The following is a 15,263-nucleotide window of genomic DNA, read 5'->3' on the forward strand; positions in this document are numbered from 1 at the left end:
CTTCGCAGGGTAAGGACAGGCTGAGACCTGACGTGGGAAGGAGGTGACAGAGGTGGCCCGGCCCACCTGGCCCCTAACCGACACCACCTGCTCAGCCATGTGAAGACTCAGCCCGAAGCTGCAGGGGGCAGAAGCGACCGCGAGAAAAAACACCAAACCTAAAACTGGAAGCTCGACTTCTGGTCTTTCACTGGTCCATTTATTTTTTAAAAAAGAAAAGCACAAAAGGACGGTCCCCACGATCCGGGCACGGAGTCAGGGCCGGCTGGGGTCCCTGCTCCCAGGGAGCTCACAGCCCCACGCGGCACGGCCACCCAGGAAGGCAGGGCAGGGCTGGGGCTCTCGGGTGTGGGTTCCACGGACCCCTCGACCCCCTGGGGATGGGGCAAATTTCCAGGAGAGAAGTGAAGGGAGACCAGGGCCTGACGAAAGCAGCACAGGCCACAGAGAGCCAGCCAGCCATGGTCCGGATGGATGGGTGGACGGACGGACTGGTCTGTGGGTGGGGCTGGGTCACCAGCTCGAGGGACCGGGGGGTCCGGCTGACGGTCCACGGAGCACGAGTGATGGGTGTGCTGGGCCGACATGGGGGTGACGGGGTGCGGAGCAGGGGGCAGGTCAGCCCCTGGTGGGAGGGAGCCTGCAGGGCTGAACGGCAGCTGTACGGTTAGGGGGAGACGGTGGCCCCTCGGCAGCCCTGGCCCAGCATCTCAGTGACGTGTCTTTGGCGGCCTCGCTACCCCACCTGAGAGGGGGGCCCGGTTTGCATGCAGACCCCCTCCCTCTGACTGGGGGCGTCTGTGTTAAGTGGGAGGTGAACTTGGAGCAGGAACTGCAGGAAACGACGTTCGAGCTGATTTCTAAACTGCTTTAGAAAGTAATTTTTCTTTATAAGCCCAGGTTTTCTTTAACGCATTCAATTTTTAGTCAACCATGCTTGAATTTTAATTAGGACACGATCATTACATTTTCAAACAAAGACTGAGGATTTTCTGCTGTAAGGAATGTAGCGCCATATCCAAGAACAGGCAGGATTAGTGAGGAGTGCGCAGGGCCCATCACAGAAGCCCCAGAGGGGCCCCAGAGCAGGAGGGCAAAGACGCTCCCCACAAACGGCCCAACGGCAACACGCACTCCTGCAGGCCTGTTCACGTACACGCTCGTGACGTGATGACCGCAAGACCACGTTATTCAACACGGGAGAGGCGTGGCTAGTGTTTGCCCGAAAAGCAGGTGATGCTGTTTGCTATCCCCCGGGTTTTCCAGGGCTTTCTATCACCTCGCCTATCGTACGTGACGTTTCACACTAGGAAAAGAGCGAAGCCTTCAAAAACATCTTGATTTTACTGAGAAGATGACACGGCTGCTTTTGCAACTAGTCCTAGTGCATGGTTTCCCGCCTAGATTATACGGATCTCAAGTTTTTGAAACAGAAGTCACAGGATAACAAGACTGTTGGCACAGCTGTGCTTACATGACACAACCGAATCAGGAGCGGCCCTCTCTGGACACACACCCTGCCGGCCTGGAGGAGGGTGGCGTGGGCCCCGGGCGCCAGGCCTCGGGTCTGAGCAGCGCCGGGAAACAACTTTCTACTAGTTCAGGGGCGAAACAACACACGATGCTGTTCTCCTTCAGAAAACAGCCTGAAAGGTGGAGAAGGTAAACAGGTCTTTTTCAGGCCAAGACACCATCCTCAAAGTGTGTGAGCAGACAATCTGAACGAGGTGCTTTTTGGTCGAGTAAAGGGTGTTTGGGAGTGAAAGCCTCCTGGTCACCGGAGATGCAATTATCTAACCAAGAGTTTTCTGTGGGACGTTAGCTCGAGGACAGAAATCATTACTGTTAGTTAATGATCACACCAACCACCAGCCTTCAGGCTTCATACAAGGGTTTATTTCTAAAGGCACCTGTAAAATCATTGTAACTATTTGCTTCTCCACCTTAAACATCTCTAGAATTTAAACTCCCACCAAGGCCACCTCAGCTTCTGCGTACAGAAGAGCTGCACCTTCTCTCCCCCTTGGCGGTTGTATATCTGCAAGCAGCCAGCAAAATGATTGGTAATTATCCCCAAAAGCAGCCCCCAGCCCCAAGAGTAATAAAGAAAAGTACACTGAAAGCTTCACGTTTCTCCGGAAGGAACCGATGCCGCGATCTTGCTAACAGGATGGTAACAGCTCGGGCGTGCAGCGCGACCACACCGTTTGCAACCACCACATGTCAGGGTTCCTGATTTTCTTTTAGGAAAAGCACCCCATGGGTTCGTTCGCAGCGCTTAAGGTTAGAAAGAGAGCGTTACCATTGGCGGGCAGGTAGGTGAAGTGCTGGTACTGGCTCCTCTTTCTCTTCCCGTTGCAGACGTAGAAGTTGACCTGGACGGGGCTGGTGATCCTCTGGTTGCGAAAAGGCGGGATCTCGACCACCAGCGAATTCTAGTGAGAAAGCGGCAGAAGGAGGGGCGCTGAGCATCTCGCAAACGCAGAGCCACACCCAGACCCTCCCGGAGTGTGACACACACAGCAGGTTCCCCCTTCAGAGAGGCCCCCCTGAGTGCCTGCAGGGACCTTGATTCCTCCCACCGGAGCCGAAAGGTGGGCTGAGGGGGTGTGTGAGGTGGGCAGGTGGGGGGCTTCCCCTAAGATGCCACCGACTTGGCCCAGGAGAGAAGCCGCGAGCGCAGATGCTAAGAGGGGACCAGCTATCCGGCAGGAAAGTCTCCACAAGACCCCACGCCCCTCTGCCCCCAAACCAAGGCATGACCTTCAGAAAACTAAGCCCACATTCGCCGACTTGGTGCTCCTGGTGAAGCCGGGAGCACCAGTTCAGGTAACTGGCAACGAAGACCCAGGGGAAGTGCTCGCCGGAGACGTTCTGTGCCAACAGCCCAAAGCCCAAGCCATGACCCTCTCAGACTGAAGGGGACGGGAGAGTCGAACTCAGCGAACTTGGGAGGGGCGGACAGTCAGGCACGGATGCATCAGGGTGGCTTGTGGAAGCTGCTGTTACCTCTCCATGTTTTAAATGAAAAGTCAGCGACATGCTTACAAAACTGTGCCCTTTCAAGTACAGATATAAACACAGGTCGCCGTGGGGCAGCATGCGTGTGGAAGAAGGAAGCAGGCTGGGGTCCGTGTGCTGAGATGCCCGGGCGTCCACATGAGGGCCCGTCCTTGGCGCCAAAGAGGTGCCCTTGACTTAGGCAGGGGGAGGGAGGGTTCACATCCAAAAGGTTTCTTCAAGGTTTCTTGTCATATGATTTCGGTCAACAAGTAGGAAAATGTATAAGAAAAATCCATGGTATCACTTTTTTTTTTTCTTAGAGTAACTGTAGCCTGTTACCCAATTTAACAGCAAAATTGATTGGATCCTGTTAATAATGAAATCTGAAGAATATTTAACCAAAACTGAGGAGAACTTTGGGGCAACCTCTTCCCTTTCCAGGTGAAGAAATGGGGCTCAGAAGACTGCTGCTGAGGGCACACGAGTGGCAGGGCCGGAGGGGCCGGGACCCGGACTGCAGCCCCCTCTGGGCTCCGTCCCCTGGGACCACACTTGGGTCAGGCAACGTGTCCCTGTTGTTCTAACAGCTTCATTCCATTTGGAAGAAGCCACAAGCACGCGGGTCTCCTGCCTGAGCAAAGTAACCCCAAGGAGACGGAGCCAGTGAAGCCGAGGGTGTGCGCTCGGCCAGAACCCCACTGAGGGTCTGCACCCAGCTACGCAGCCCGTGTTCGGGAGCCTGGCTGGGGCCCGACGGGTCTGGGTTTCTGCCCTGGCTCTGCCATCTCTGAGTCTCAGCTCCACCACCTGCACAGGGAACCGGAAGAGAAAGACACTCCTCGGGGGCTGTTTTCTGAGGATTCAATAATATGAGCAGACCCTGCAGGTGAGGCTGGCGCCCGGCACACAGCTGGTGCTCCACGACGGCAGACACGGTGGTCCACGGTGACCGGAGCCCGATCTCTACAGAAGGAACCGGGACAAGAGACAGAAAGGAAGAGGGTTTGCCTAAGCCGAGGCCAGAAGCAAAGCTGGGAGGCGTCAACAGGAGCGGCTGCCGGAAGTACCGGGACGTCCGGCACGGCAAGGAGCCTCGAGCAGGTTCCACGCTGCGCGGTCGGCTTCCGTTAGTTCTAAGAGGCTGGAGGCGTGTGTTTTGATGTGGGCGCAGACTGATGTGCTAGACAGACTATGAAATTTTGTGACAAAGTTCTGTCCTCGTGGGAGCACTAAGGCTAAATACACAGTAAGGTAGAGGTGGGAAGGAAAATGCAGTGACGGGAAAACCTGTCACGACAGGAACAGAGTAAGGGTTACAAACGGCACTCAGTACGTCCATGTCACCTGCTTTAAGAACACCCATTGTCTGGGGGCTTCCCTGGTGGCGCAGTGGTTAAGAATCCACCTGCCAGTGCAGGGGACATGGGTTCGATCCCTGGTCTGGGAAGATCCCACAGGCCGCAGAGCAACTAAGCCTGCGAGCCACAGCTACTGAAGCCCACGCGCCTAGAGCCCGGGAGCCACAACAAGAGAAGCCACCGCAATGAGAAGCCCGCGCACCGCAACCAAGAGTACCCCCGCTCGCCGCAACTAGAGAAAAGACCGCGCACAGCAACAAAGACCCAATGCAGCCAAAAATAAATAAATAAAATAAATTAATATAAAAAAAAGAAAACCCATTGTCTAAATTGCTCACGATAGTACATAAACCATATATACAGCACAATCCGACCTTGTTTTAAACATGCACACAACATAAGGTATATGCATGTGCACGTGTAGATACACACCCACGACGGGAAAAGGATGGAAGGAAATTCGCCCAAATGTTAATGGGGGCTACATCCAAGTGGTGAAATTGCACTAGGCGCTTTCTTTTTTTATACTTTGTTGTATCTTCCAATTTTCCACAGTGAATATGACACTCTTTTATAATTAGAAAAAAATATATGAAAGTAAACTTCATTTAAGAGATAAGAAAGATGAAATGGTAAACGTAAAGTACATCATTATTCACATGTCCTACGGTTCTTTTAGAACACGTGACTGACAACGGTTACGCTTTCTTTAATATATGCACTGTTCACAGTGGAAAAGGAAACTCAACAACGGAAAATCTGAACATGCAAACTTGGCGGAATTATTTCGATGCCAAAAGATGCATAGCTTCTGCAGGCCTCTCCTTCCTGCCCAGGGAGAAGCGGTGGGCGGCACTGCGGCCTGGGGGCAGAGGACTCGGGCCTGCGGTGGGGCTGGAACTGGGAGCCGAGGGCCCCCGTTTCGGGGTGACGGCCGTTGGCCAGTGTCTGTCACAGCAAACCTGAGGGCCGGCTCTGCAGCTGCTGGGCCTGCGGGACCCAGAGTCCCCGTCGGAAAGTGGAGCTGCCTGAGACGGAGCACTTCCTCGGGGGGACCAGGAGGAGCCCAAGAGGGCGTGTGAGGTTAGAGGCCTGGACGCCCTGTGGGGAGCGAGGTGGTGGACACAGGTGTCGCCCCTGGGCCAGGGAGGACGCATCTCCCTCTGATTCCATTTGAAAAGCCTTCTGGTAAAAGGGTCGGTGCTTGGAAAAGAAAGCTTAAGTCGCAGGTGAAAGATGCTTCTTCCTGATGGCGCCACCCGTGCGGAGGGAAGCGCAGGCCCCAGGCCCTCCTTCCCAACACGTGTCCTCCCGGCCATAGCGCAGAGGGCACCTAGATCGCTTCGGCAAACCCCACAGCCCGAGGTCCCCTGTTCACACGGGGAAGCCTGAGGAAACAATTCAGTCCCTGACCTGGACGGGATTCTGAACAATGACCCCCATTCCCTGCGCTTTCAGGAGGACCATCCACACACCTGCATCAGGAGTGGCTGGTGGGACGAGGCAGAGAGCCTGGAAGAACTGTGAATGTCTCCAGAAAGTCACCTGCTAGCCTGCACATTATGTTGCCTGAAGGTTCCTACTGCTCTTCTGGGACTAAGCAGGGCACACACGCGCTCGGCGGCGCACAGTCACCCAACGCCGTCAATAATCACTCCACACACAGTGGTCTCGACACCCCAACGAGAAGACAGAGACTGTCAGGGCAGGTAAGAACACAAGGGCCAGCTCTTCGTTGTCTGCAAGGGCCCACTTAGAATACACAGACACAGACTGAAAGGCGTGCCGTATGAACACTCATCCAGAGAAAGCTGGAGCAGCTACGTAACTTCAGACAGAAAACATCCTCCAACGTCAACTCAAGAAACAATCGTTCTTCCTTAGGGCCCTCTGTGCGTGGACAACCACGAAGGCCATGGGAGGCCGAGCGTGAGCACGGGCTCAGGCGGGCCCTGGGCCAGCGCAGCAACTCCTCAGAGGTCAGGCGTGTGCGGCGGGCGTCCGTCCCCGCAGGGGCCCCGGCTGCCAGCCAATGCACAAGGCAGTGCAGCAGCGCGGAGGTCTGACCTCGCGTCTGTGACCTGGCGCTTCCTGGGAGGACAGCAGTGAGGAGTCACTGTCAAGGGTGCTGGCGGAACCCCGAGGCCCACCTGCCTGGGGGGTGGGGGGCAGCTGCGCGCAGGCTCCGGACAGCAGGTCCTCCCGGGGGGCAGCGGGCCCCCCGGGGCCCTGGTGATAATGGCAGCCAGAGGGGACAGCACGCCCCGGGGGTGTGAGTGCACCCTGGTCTTCCTGGTGGGGGGCCTGCAGCCCACGAGGCGCCCTGTCCTCCTTGGTCCCCGTGCTGAGAGTCCCGAGGGCGCTTATGTCGGGAGGAGTTTCCCAACCGTTTCTATTCCCCGCTCTCTCTGTTATGTTCATCGGTGGTCCGCTTTAACAAAGCAGAAGCCATGTGCCTCGGGCCCGGCGCCCCCGCCGGTAAAAAGCCCTGCCCAGAGAGCGCCGCCCCACGGCCGCCCCGCCGCACTCACCGGCTTGCACAGGGCTCCGTCAATTTTCGCCTCCATCTCCCAGATGTGGTGGCCGTCTGCAAGAAAGGGCGCAAGAAGTCCGTTACTCTGTCCTGACCGGGCACCGCCCCGAAATCACACCTGGATGCAGGCAGACGGGACTCGGGGCGGGAACGCTCTGACGAGAGGGTCCACCCTGGCCCGGCCGGCCCACCAGCAGCCGGTGCGCGTGGGGTGCCCCACGTGACTGACCGGCTGGAGAGAGGCCACGAGGCCCTGGGGAGAAGCTCAAACCCAAACCCGAGTGCGGGGACCTGGCGGGGCCTGGAGACCCCCGCTCTGCAGGAAGGGGCCACGTGCCAGTGGGCATCCCCAGAGCCAGCCCTGGGAGGGGTCCACGCGCGGGTCCCCGAGGGGAGCGAGCCCGGGGGGAGCGCGGATGGCCCCGGTAAGAAGGGCGCCCCCTGGGGACTCGGACCCGGTTTGAGTCTGGCCTGCGGTGCACAGGGTGGGAGCGGGGCCTCGCTACAGGGGCCACAGAGCCCTCGCGTGTCTCAGGAGCAGAGTTATTCTAATGAGCAGGGGCCCGGGAGCCTCGGGTCCTGCCCCTGCTCAGGGGAACTGCCGGGTGAACAAGAAAATCCTCTCTGTGACTGTGCTTTGCCGCATCAGGATACAGAAATGCAAAACACAAGGTATTTTTAACCTTACCCTGTGGCGTTTGCATGTTTGAAAAAACTGAAAAGGCTCCAGTGCCGTGAAAGAAAGGGTTCATTGTCCCCGGACCAGGCCCTCGGGGGAGCCGAAGCCTGGAAGCCCGCCCTCTGGGGTGACGGAGCCGAGCCATGCTCTGGGAGCTGGGAAGCCCTTCTGGCAGGCATGCTGTTTGTGGACTACGTCTGGCCGTTATTTTGAATTAATAGATGTCAATCTTCTTCTACAGGGGCCTCCTTCCTCTGCATCTTGTATAACGTCCGCTCCCCAAACAAACCATTACAGCTGGATGGTCTGAGCTGTTGCTTATTCTCTGTTTTCCAAGAAGAAATGTGTGTGTGTTCCAAATCCTAAAGTATAAATAAATTAGACAGAATCTCCTTCTTCTCCCTGGCAGTGCTGGCCGGGCAGGGGCGGAGGGTGGAGCAGAGAGGAAATGTGAGTCACAGAGAGGCTGGGACGTGCCAGGACCACACCAGCCCCTCGGGACGCGGAGGTGCCCGTACTGAGTCTCCACCAGATGGACCCACTCGGCGATAAGACTCGGGCCGGAGGCCCGAGGGACCCGCATCCATCTCTCCTCTAGGAAAAAATAGCAGGAAACGGGAAGAACACCCACCGCCCTTAAAGGCATCAGGAGTGCTGCAAAGCAGCAAACGCTCCAGAGTCCTGCGAGCGCAGGACTCGGTGAACGACGTGCCCTGACTCCGGGCCGACAAACGAGGGAGGATCCCAGTGCCTTGCAAAGCGCTCCGGGACGCGGGCTCCCGCGTGGCGCAGCCCAGACCTGCCGCAGACGCGGACGCACCGTCGGGCCCCCCAACCGCTTTGAGGAAATCGAAGTTACTCTTCCTGTAACCAAGCCTCCCACGTCCTTGGTGCCTTTTGAGATCAACAAGTTTTCTCATGACAAAGCCCATCTTTGTCCCTCTCCCCCAAAACAGCTTTAAGCGCTAAAACCTGAACAGTCGGCAGCTGCTCAGTCTTTTGTCGACAGAGGCTGACGGGCCTCCCGACAGAAGGAGAGGGGAGGCTGAGGCCGCTGGGGGCCAGGGACGCCAGCATTACCCGGCGTTCGCCTTACCACCACCCACCCTGCAGGAGGGGCCCGGCCTCCCGGGAACGCTGTTGCACGTTCACCCGTGGAACAAAAATTAAGGGAAATACAGGCGTGGGGTGGAGCGGGCGGTGGGGTGTGCACGCTGAGGACACGCAGGGCGGGAGGGGTCTCTTCCCTCCAGGGCCTCCCGGGCCTTTGGGACACCGTCCTTGTCACAGCGCCCGCCTGGGGGCCGGCAGTCCCACTGTGCGCACCAGGTCTGCGAGCCAGCTGGGCCTGGCCACCCGCACGGTTTCTGAAAGTGCAGACCCTTCGAACCACACCACTAAAGCCCTACTCACAGGCCCAGGGCTCCTTGTGTCCCCGTCACCCTGGCTCCGGGGGGCTCTGGCCCCGAGGTCCCTATTCTGTGTCTGAGTCACAGCCCAGGGGCCGGCCTTGGGATCCCAAGCGCAGCGTGAGCTCTTGGAGGCCAGTGTCCCCTTGGTCAGAAGTGCACACGCAGCCCTGCTCAGGGACAAGACGGGAGGAGCCGCCAAGGGCTGGTAATGGCCTGCTCTGCCGTCTCACGGGGACCCTCCCCACCGGCACCCACGGCCCCGCTGGCTGCTGACTCCCCAGAGCTGCCCCGGCCTCCCTCAGATGGGAGGCCCTGCGGCCTCTGGGCGGCCTCTTCTGCACAGGCCCGGCTGGGCGTCGTGCACAAGTTCAGCCTCTACCGGGAAGGGAAGCGATCGGCCCTGAATGGCCCTTTGTGTTCCAGCCTTATCAGGAGCTCGCTGGCTTTCTCAGTAGGAAACTGCGCGCAAGCCCAGAAGTAAAAATATTCCGAATCATGAGGGAATTCCCTGCGGCGTGAGTCACCAGAAAGGCTTCCCCACTCCACCCACGGCCGGGAGGCTTCCACAGCCGCCCGGGAGGAGCTGCCTCGGGGCCGGCGCACACACTCCGTGGGACAGGGCTGAACAGGGGCTGCCGACGGAGGCCCGAGGGTCTCCAGCAGCCTCGCTCGTTTCCGGCCCTCCGCAGGGCCGGGCGGAGGTGCGGCCTCCGACCCACACGTGGTGAAACACTCGGGCCGCCGGGGCCCCGCGGACCAGCAGATGCGCCTCCAGAGTGAGGGAAGGTCCAGCCGCTGCGGCACCTCTGAGGCCCGACACCCCGGCCAGGAGCGCCCAGGGGAGCGACACGCGTGTGCTCTCGGGGGCCCGCGCACGGGCCACTGTGGCGTCACACGTGACACCGACGGCCGTCCACGGTGACCGATGACCAGGACGCTCTCCCTCCGGCCCTCAGAGGGTGACGTCCTGACGCTCCCGCGGGATGGACCTCGAGGACCCCGCTGGGCCCACAGGACGCCCTGAGCGGGCAAATCCGTGGAGACAGAAAGCGGTCCTTGGCTGCCAGGCTGGGGGACGACACGGGTGACGGCTAACGGGCGAGGCTTCTTTTGGGGTGACGAGAATGTCCTGGGACACATGTGCTGGGCTCTGAATAAACCCAAGCCCTTGAACTTTAAACGGGTGAGTCGTGCGACCTGTGAGTTACATCTCAACGTGGCTGACACGGAAAATGAATCCTCCCACACGGCCGCACGCGGCATCGCCACACGAGGTCCTGAAACACGCGGAAGAGGCCAGAGCGGCGCCTTCGCCGGGCCTGGGCCTGGAGCCGCTCCTCCTGCCGTGCCCGCTCCCACCCTGCTGCTTGCTGCCCCTCCCCGGGAGGGACCCGGGCCCACTCTCTGCAGCCCTCCTGGGGAGGCGCCCGGAGGAAGAGACAAGTGAGCCGGGCCAAGCCGAGGGGGCACTCTGGTGACACCCCACCCGTGCACAGGACGCCTCCACTCCGGCTACTGCAGCCCCTGCAAGGCTCACAACCGGCCTGCACAGCCCCGCACCCTCCACTGCAGGCGGCCGTGCCCTGGAGGGAGAGGTGCAGCCGGGGCCCGTGAAGGCCAGGGAGGGCAGGGGTCACGCTGAGCCCGCCGCCCGGCCCAGCAGCTGCAGCCCGCTCCCCTCCCCAGCCTCTCGCATGCGGACCCACGAGGAGAGCCCTGCAGGTAGGGGAGGTCCCCGGGGACAGGGGCGAGGGCGCGTCCTGGGACACCGATAAAGGGGAGAGCTTGGAATCGGGAGAAGGGCCCGAGGGCCCCTAACGCCAACAGAGCCTGCGCACCTGACAGGGCCCTGCCCGTCTGCCCATCTCCGCAGAGGGGTGCCGGGGTAGCGTGATCCCTCCCAAGCCTGTTCAAGATGTTGTGTAGTTCAGAAGCGTGGGAGGATCACTCAATTCCGAGGCCAAAAAGTGAGAAAGAGCCTCCTTAGGACAAGAGGGGCCCAGCCGCTGCTCTCGTCCACTCACTGGGGGTCAGTCCCGGGCAGGTCGCAGGCTGGGGCTACCAGGGGGCAGCAGCTCCCACGCCCCCGCCGCCCCACGAGCCCACACCCGGAGGCGTCTCGGCCCAGGGCTACCCTAAGACCGCCCCCCGCAGAGGTCAGCTGCCCATGACCACAGCCATCCTCGTGGACGCGCGGCACCTTCTCCGCCTGCCTTCCCCGGGTCAGCGCCAGGAACGTCTGAACACAGCGTCTCCCCCGCACCAAGTCTTGGCTTCTGGGCGCACCAGCCAGCGGGGTCCGTTCTGTGCAAGTTCCAGAACCCCTGGGACCAACACCCGGGGCAGCGGGGCTGCAGCCTGAGTGCCAGCTGGACGACCGGTGAGTGACACCCGACCGCAAGGCCCTACCCGAGACCCCCCCCAACGGCAAAGGCCGACCACAGAGGCCAGACCCCAAAAGCCAAAGGGCCGCCGGGCACCACCCAGCCGGGGTGGCCCCGTGACGACCCGACTCTGATCCTCTTCCGTAAAACGGGCAAGGTCTGCGTCTGGTTCAGTGTGGGCTCCGGCTCCAGACGCTTCCCCGCAGGAAGCAAGTCCTGCTTCCGTTTTAAGGTCTTAGGAAACCCTGGTCGCGATCTTTTCTTCTGGGGTCTGTCTCTGTTGGGTTTGGGGCTGGGGTCTGGCCGTGTTGGCTTTGGGGCCTTAGTAGGAGGCTTGACAAGGAGGTGGTCTAGTCGCGTGGCAGGCGGTCACACCTGTGCCTGATGACCCTCCACGTCTACACCCTGGGGGTCCTACCCCCGAGTCTGGGCAGGCTGGGAGCTGGTGAGCCCCAGTGCGGTGCGGCCCCTCTGAGTCTGGGCCTTGAGGAGGCCCGGCTCCTTGCGGAGGAGACCCGGGGGCCACGGCTGCGTCCAGCCACACGCGAGGGCCGGCAAACAGTGTTGTTCGTTGAAGCCGCCAAGTTCTGGTGAGGTCTGTTGTGCAGCAGAAGAAGCCAAAACAGGCTTCACACAGTTTCCAGGAATTGCAGAGGACAGGCCGGGGCTGCACACAGCGGGGACTTTCAGCGTCGGCATCAAGAACCTGGTAACATTCACGGCAACGAAACCTCTGAAGCCTTCCTCTCTCCTGTCTCCAGAAGAGGCAGCTCACCTCCACGTGGGCGCTCTCTCTGTGTTCTCATATATTTGTCAGGCTGCTTCAAATATTCACGCACGTGTATAGATGTGTCCCCCGTGCACAGGTCTGAAGAGAGACCCCCAGATCTTCAGTGGGAGACGGGGCACAGCATCTCACTTCCTGCAAGTGGCCCTGCCATGGCGTCCTGCACCTGCCGCACCCCCTATGTGAGCCTGTGCCGGTGTCCACGCACACACGTGGCCACCGTGGGAGATGTCATCTGACGCGGAGGCCACAGCTGTCAACCTTGAAGGCCAGGCCCTGCAGCCTCCTGCTGGACACAAAGACCTCAGAAGACTCACAGGACGTTCTGGAAGGTCCTGTCACTTATGCAGCCAGAGCGTGGCTGGTCCACGGCTCTTTGTGACAGGCCCCTCGTCCACAGAAGGGGCTTTGCTTCTACATCCCGAGGGCCGTCCTCCTTCGGGGACCCTGCTCGGTCACCACGATGAGGACACAGGTGACGGTGGGGCTTCAGCCAGGAGGAACCCTGAAACACTGTGGACGCTCCGAGCGCGGCCCGGTGCAGCCGAGGGGACGTGGCGACGCAGAGCTCGGCTCCCCCGGCGCCGGACGTGGCGGCGTTCACGGCAGCTACATTCCTGCTCCTGCAGCGGCTGCCACGGGGCCCGCTGCCCACGTCCAGCAGCGCCAGAGACCAGGCTCACTGTGCGCGCCGGCCTCGCTGCCACCAACCAGGGCGTGAAAGAACCTTCAAGCAGACCAGGCGGCCTCCTCGCAAGCCTAGAGGACGATTAGCCTTTGAATCCAAATGGACTTCAGTGGTTTCTCCCCCCGCAAATCAACCAAGAGAAGCCCAGGGACAGCTCAGCCGGCCAGGCAGCACCGGTGTGCACTCTACTGAGGATGACGGCGGAGGTGGAAAGCGTGTGGACACCTGCCCCCTCCTGCAAACTCAGAACGGGCACGAGTATGCGCGCCAACGTGCCAACAGCCCTGTTCGGACACGAGCACGACGTGACAGGACGCACAGCCGCCTCTTTACGTCTCCCTTGTCACACCGTGTTCACGGGATGTCTGGTCTCCACCCACTTGCTGCTTTCTCGCCTTCTGCCTGCCAGACGCAGAGCCGCTGCAGGAGCGCGCGGGCTGGGGACGGGCCCCGACGTGACAGCGAGCGATGGCGGCGCTCAGCCAGCACAGGGGCCGGGGTGGCCCGGGAGGCCACGTGAGGACGATGGCCGGACATCCGAGGACTCGGCTCCCGCCTGCAGGCGGGTGGCCGCTGTGAAGGCCCCGTGACCGGGCCGCGGCAAGCCACGCCAACCTAGGCACCCCACGGGCACCCACGACAAGCCGAGGGGGTCAGGAGACGTCTCACAGTCCCATCCTGGCACCAAGGTCAAAGTCGGGGCTGACGGGCCGAGGGAACAGCGAGGGGCGCTGGCTGGTTCCCACCAGACGTCTCTGTGCGCGCTGAGCATGTGGTGAAGGCGCAGCACCGGGCCTGGGCGCCCCCCCCCCCCACGCACTGCACATGTGCACACATCTAAAGCACAGAAGCTTAAATTATTTCAGAATTCACCTCCTGCAAAGAGGGGCTTTTGGGGAACACAAATTCCTCCCCTACCATTGTACTTGGTCGGGTTTGCTCCATCCTCTAAAACAGTTTCCAATCACATGTGTGATCGTACAGGCAGAACAAGTTAAACGTGAGAGACTTTTAAGCCCATTTTGACTGAAGTACTTAAGTTTCCGGCAAACTGTACAAAATCAACCCCATTACGGAGGCTGAGTGCCTCCGCGGTTTGCGGTAATCAGCATGAGCCCTGCTCCGGCGCTCGGCGGGGGGATCGTGGCTGGGAAAGAGAAGGAGAGGAACAAGGCAGCAGGCCCGGACCCCACAGGAGCCCCCTCCCCAGCCTGGGGGCCAGCCCCCTGCAAGGAACCCGCCCCAAAAACAAACTCCGAAGTCTGAGAGAGACAGAAGGTCCACACGCTCCCCTTATTGCCACGTGGCCACGTGGTTGGGCCGGCGTCCCGGGGCAGGAGCCGTGCCGCCCCTGCGTCTCCCCTGCAGCACAGCGAGAGACTCGTTGCCTGGTTCCCCAGACACCAGAGGGAGGAGACCCTCTCCTTCAAACCTGCAGCCCCCGTTCCCGAGCACACGTGCAGAGGCCCACACAGGCGCGCGCACACGCACGGAGTGGCCCAGAGGCCACCGTCACTAAAAGAACAGCATCTGCCTTTGCACCCTGGGGTTCTGTGCTGACAAGGGCGAGGGCCTGAAGGGTGCCACGGGGGTGCAGCAAGGTCTCCGGGCCCCAGTGGGGTTCCGCTCGGCTACCGTGGCCGCTCCGTGCCCGGGCGCCTGCCTCGGACGGTCTGTGGTTCTGAGAAACGAGAAGACGCGTCCGCACGGGCAGGCCCGGCAGCAGGAGCTGGTCGGAGCCCACGAGGGAGGCGCCCGCTAGCCAGGCGGACGCGGGGCCGCCCCTCAGCAGAGCACAGCCTCCTGGAGGCCCCGCACCTACAGCCCCTCTACGGCCGGCACCGCGTGCAGTGGCCCAGGACTGTGCACCCGTGGCCGCCCGCGCCCACCTCCTGCCAGCCAACCTCCGCCGGCGCCCTAACAGCAAGGGCTCGATGTCGGTTTTAAAAGAAGATACCTGGTGCTTTCTCCACGAAAATGACCTTGGAGTCCTGCAGAAAGTTGTGGCCGGACAGGACCATCCTCTTCCCGCCGAGGACAGGGCCGCTGGCCGCGCTCTGCTTCTCCACGAGGGGCAGCTCCTGGGCCGAGCGCTGGGCTGTGTGGGGCAGGAGAGCAACGGGAGTGAGACGCCCAGGCCCCTCTGCTTGGCCCTCCCGGGGGCGGCCCTGCTTTCAAAGGGTTTCTGGGTGAGCAGTGCGACCCGTCCCTGGTTCACAGAACAGAGTGGCCACTCGTGGTCCGTGTCTTCACAGCCTTACTCCGGGGTGGAGTGACACGGAAGGCAGCCACGCCTCTGACTTGTCCACGTGGAGAAGGCTCACCTCTCAGTGGAGAGCGTGCACACGCGCGTGTGCGAGCCAGTGAACGCGCTCTGCTAGGGTGACTGACTGCCCGTGGGAGGGGCCTGGGGAAGCCG

General features: G+C 60.8%; 1 protein-coding gene across 7 annotated transcripts in view; it reads right to left on the reverse strand.

The window, feature by feature from the left end:
- NFATC1 (nuclear factor of activated T cells 1) overlaps positions 1-15,263 on the reverse strand; it is a 100,972-nt gene that overhangs the window by 39,407 nt on the left and 46,302 nt on the right. For all 7 annotated transcript variants that reach the window (XR_014234460.1, XM_082355637.1, XM_082355639.1 and 4 more), the window contains exons 6-8: positions 14,802-14,942; positions 6,893-6,948; positions 2,303-2,435 (exon numbers count right to left, since the gene is read on the reverse strand). Coding sequence is in view for 6 of the 7 variants with exons in the window: in XM_082355637.1 (XP_082211763.1) it covers positions 2,303-2,435; positions 6,893-6,948; positions 14,802-14,942 (330 nt within the window). In the remaining variant the exon portion in view is untranslated. The remainder of the gene's footprint in view (positions 1-2,302; positions 2,436-6,892; positions 6,949-14,801; positions 14,943-15,263) is intronic.

This window comes from Balaenoptera borealis (genome assembly GCF_965194805.1).
Source record: "Balaenoptera borealis genome assembly, chromosome: 14".
NCBI lineage: Eukaryota > Metazoa > Chordata > Mammalia > Artiodactyla > Balaenopteridae > Balaenoptera > Balaenoptera borealis.